Genomic DNA, 4,281 nt, shown 5'->3' on the forward strand with positions numbered 1-4,281 from the left:
ATTACTTGTAAGATTTAATAATGACTGAGGCATTACCTGTAAGTTTTAATAGTGAGTGAGACATTACCTGTAAGTTTTAATATTAATGTTAGGGAGTGAGGCATTACTTGTAAGATTTAATAATGACTGAGGCATTACCTGTAAGTTTTAATACTAATGATAGTGACTGAGGCATTACCTTTAAGTTTTAATACTAATGATAGTGAGTGAGGCATTATCTGTAAGATTTAATACTAATGATAGTGAGTGAGGCATTATCTGTAAGATTTAATAATGACTGAGGCATTACCTGTAAGATTTAATAATGACTGAAGCATTACCTGTAAGTTTTAATAGTAAATGAGACATTATCTGTAAGTTTAATACTAATGATAACGAGTGAGACATTACCTGTAAGATTTAATAATGACTGAGGCATTACCTTTAAGTTTTAATAGTGAGTGAGACATTACCTGTAAGTTTAATACTAATAATAATGAGTGAGGCATTACCTGTAAGTTTTAATATAAGTAATAATAGGGAGTGATGCATTACCTGTAAGTTTTATTGGTGATTGAGACATTCCAACTAAACTTCTAAAGAGCATAGCTATCAGTTTTAATAGTGATTATAAACCATAAATGTGTAAATTTCCATTTTAGATTTTTTATTGAGCAACAGGACTTATCAGTTTGGCTGGACTTATTCCAAGCAATATTTTGTCTGAAATACTGTTTATTCTACTGTTATTAAATATTAAGCTAGTAAAATTTTTATTTTTTATAAGCTAAGAACTTTTGTGAAACATCTCATTAAAATCTAAATACTGGAGATATATTTTGAGTGAAACATCACAGGATGGAAGTAATATGCCGACTAAGAGGATTGTGACTGAAGAAAGTCCTTTATTTTTCACCATATTTGCTATCTGTTCACCAGAAGAGAAGCATACCATAACATTGTAACAAGTGTTGCTGTAGCTAGATGTTTTACATTAAGGAACATGGTTTACCATGAAGAGATCTACATACATATTAAAAATGTATAACAATTCAACAGAAGAATAAAAAAAAAAAAACAACAACTATAAAAGTAATGTTTGGTTTTTCAGCCTAAAAAGAAGCCAGAGAATATTAATAAATGTCAAGTGTGTCCACCAGGTCCACCTGGATTAAATGGAACAGAAGTAAGTAACCAGTATTGTTGTGCTCTTTGCATAGAAAATGTTCATTGCTTATCTATCAACATTTTTTAATTAATAGTATTATAACAATAAAACAGTAGTTTTTATCAAACACTTCATTGTTTAGAAACATTAGTAGTTTCATAAAATAGTAAAATATAAACTTCTTGATGTTGTCCATTTTTAGGGTCCTCTGGGTCCTCCTGGCCCTCCAGGTGAGAAGGGTGAACAAGGTCTTCAAGGACTGCCAGGGTTAATAGGTCCTAAAGGAGAACCTGGAATTGCTGGACTTCCTGTAAGAGTTTATTTCACTTGCATACCAATATTCTTCCTTACATGCTGGCTATAAAATTAAAGAGTTATGCCTGAAGAAAAGAGGGTATTAAAATTCTGTAACATTGTAGAGATATGAGTGAGAAAATGCTACATCGTGTTAATGAATTTGTTGACCAAATTTTCAACGGCTTTACTACTGAGGTAACCCACATCGTTTTACAGGGAAGATGAATTAAATGTTTCATGTATTTTTATGTTGACTAAGTTTCTCCATGAGTTTGAATGCAACAATAACTTATTACATAAGTTGATGATGGATGAATTTTTTAAATCTTACCTTTAATCCATAATTGTTTAGACATAAATAACTCTGTGCTTTATTTTCTGAAGCTTAAATTTTATTTTTTTGTCATTTTCAATCACTGCTTGCATGGGATCAATTAAATGTAACAACTCTTGTTTCAGGGTTTGCAGGGACTACCAGGACCAATTGGCCCTCCAGGAGCAAAAGGAGCAACGGTACTTGTGACAATTTTGTATAGGATTGTGGAAATTGCATAGAATGATTACAGTCATGTTGAAAATCATATTTAAGAATAAAAACACAATGTTTTAGGATAGACACTGCTAATTATGAAAATATACTAATACAACATTACAGGTTTTTTTTAAATGTGTGTGAAAGTAAAAGTATACAGTGTGTTGAATATTTAAAAACTAGAATAATGTGACAAGAAATCATATTAATATAAAGGTAAAGGTAATGATAATATTGGTTGTAATAAGGTATCAGAAACTTACTAATTTAAAACTTGTTAATGGTTGTGTTTTGTACCTGCAAATAAAGTTGAATAATCGTAACAAATACAGTAAATTATGATATATTTATTTGGCCTGTCTTTCTCATTTAAATATCCAACGTGACATGAAAACTAAGTTTTATAATAGCTAAATGGTCCTATTTTTCTTAAAGGGCCCCAGTGGACCCAAAGGAGACATTGGATTGCCCGGATTGCATGGTTTACAGGTAAGAACAGTACATTATATACTTGCTTAAATTGAATTCATTAAATTGTGTGGCTGTATTTATCAATCTTTGACACACCAGTTTTATTATCTTGTGGATTACTGGTAATAAACACATGGATGTGTTTGTTGAATCTTAACACAATTGTTTTGTTATGTAGTAAGATACTGGTAATAAACACATGAATGTGTTTGTTGAATCTTAACACAATTGTTTTGTTATGTAGCAGGATACTGGTAATAAGCACATGGATGTGTTTGTTGAATCTTAACACAATTGTTTTGTTATGTAGCAGGATACTGGTAATAAACACATGGATGTGTTTGTTGAATCTTAACACAATTGTTTTGTTATGTAGCAGGATACTGGTAATAAAATAAAACTGACTTTATTCTTAAAATGGTTTTCAGGGAATAAAAGGTCAAAAGGGGACATCAGGGATCCCAGGAGATCCTGGAACACCTGTAAGTATGACACCATTTCTATAGGTAAATCAAAGCTAAGGGGACATCAGGAATCCCAGGAGATCCTGGAACACCTGTAAGTATGACACCATTTTTATAGGTCAATCAAAGCTAAGGGGACATCAGGGATCCCAGGAGATCCTGGAACACCTGTAAGTATGACACCATTTTTATAGGTAAATCAAAGCTAAGGGGACATCAGGGATCCCAGGAGATACTGGAACACCTGTAAGTATGACACCATTTTTATAGGTAAATCAAAGCTAAGGGGACATCAGGAATCCCAGGAGATCCTGGAACACCTGTAAGTATGACACCATTTTTATAGCTAAATCAAAGCTAAGGGGACATCAGGGATCCCAGGAGATCCTGGAACACCTGTAAGTATGACACCATTTTTATAGGTAAATCAAAGCTAAGGGGACATCAGGGATCCCAGGAGATCCTGGAACACCTGTAAGTATGACACCATTTTTATAGGTAAATCAAAGCTGATTTTCTTAATTTGACAATAGATTCCATATGGATTTCTGCAAACATTTATGAGCAATAGAGAAGTAAAATGAGATTAAAAATGGAACAGAAGAGTTCTGGTGTTAAGATAGGATCTAACGGATAGAAACAATACATGTTTTACCTAAGCCTAAAGTGCCTCTTACTCTCTACAACCTGTAATGAAACAAATAACCTCACAAGCTACTAATCTTGCTAATATCAAATTTATTACAGTACTTCTCTGTAAATGTTTTACATGTATGTACTTGTTTATCTCTTTGTGTATGAGTGTTGTTTTGTTTTCTTTCTCAGTGTTAAAATTTATTACAGTTTTGTATATAAATGTACATGTGTAGTTTTCTATCTTTGATTTTTTTTTCATATTTCTAATTGCCTTCTTTTTTAATGTTATTCAATGTCTCTGGTTTTATTTTTTGTTGTTTTAAAGTTATATATTTGTTAAAGATACGGATTTTTCAAGAACTTATTATTTTAGTACATTGACTTAGGTTGTTTATTGTATGTATTTTATTTGGTTGTATAGGGTACTACAGGACCAATGGGGCCAAAAGGACAGGCAGGATTACCAGGTGATGCTGTGGTGGTAAGTTCTTCCTCCTACCAGGTGACTCTGTGGTAGTAAGTTCTTCTTCCTACCCAGTAGCTCTGTAGTAGTAAGTTCATCCTCCTACCAGGTGTCTCTGTGGTGGTAAGTTCGTCCTCCTACCAGGTGACTCTGTGGTGGTAAGTTCTTCCTCCTCCCAAGTGACTCTGTGGTGGTAAGTTTGTCCTCCTACCAGGTGACTCTGTGGTAGTAAGTTTGTCCTCCTACCAGGTGACGTCTGTGGTAGTAAGTT

General features: G+C 33.1%; 1 protein-coding gene across 1 annotated transcript in view; it reads left to right on the plus strand.

The window, feature by feature from the left end:
- Window positions 1–4,281, plus strand: part of LOC106473619 (collagen alpha-1(IX) chain-like) — a gene marked incomplete at its 3' end in the record, with an annotated part of 14,627 nt that overhangs the window by 7,074 nt on the left and 3,272 nt on the right. The window contains exons 4-9 of the mRNA XM_022402027.1: window positions 1,091–1,165; window positions 1,350–1,457; window positions 1,904–1,957; window positions 2,412–2,465; window positions 2,876–2,929; window positions 3,969–4,028. Coding sequence (XP_022257735.1) covers window positions 1,091–1,165; window positions 1,350–1,457; window positions 1,904–1,957; window positions 2,412–2,465; window positions 2,876–2,929; window positions 3,969–4,028 — 405 coding nt within the window. The remainder of the gene's footprint in view (window positions 1–1,090; window positions 1,166–1,349; window positions 1,458–1,903; window positions 1,958–2,411; window positions 2,466–2,875; window positions 2,930–3,968; window positions 4,029–4,281) is intronic.

This window comes from Limulus polyphemus, unplaced genomic scaffold, assembly GCF_000517525.1.
Source record: "Limulus polyphemus unplaced genomic scaffold, Limulus_polyphemus-2.1.2 Scaffold6335, whole genome shotgun sequence".
Taxonomy (NCBI): domain Eukaryota; kingdom Metazoa; phylum Arthropoda; class Merostomata; order Xiphosura; family Limulidae; genus Limulus; species Limulus polyphemus.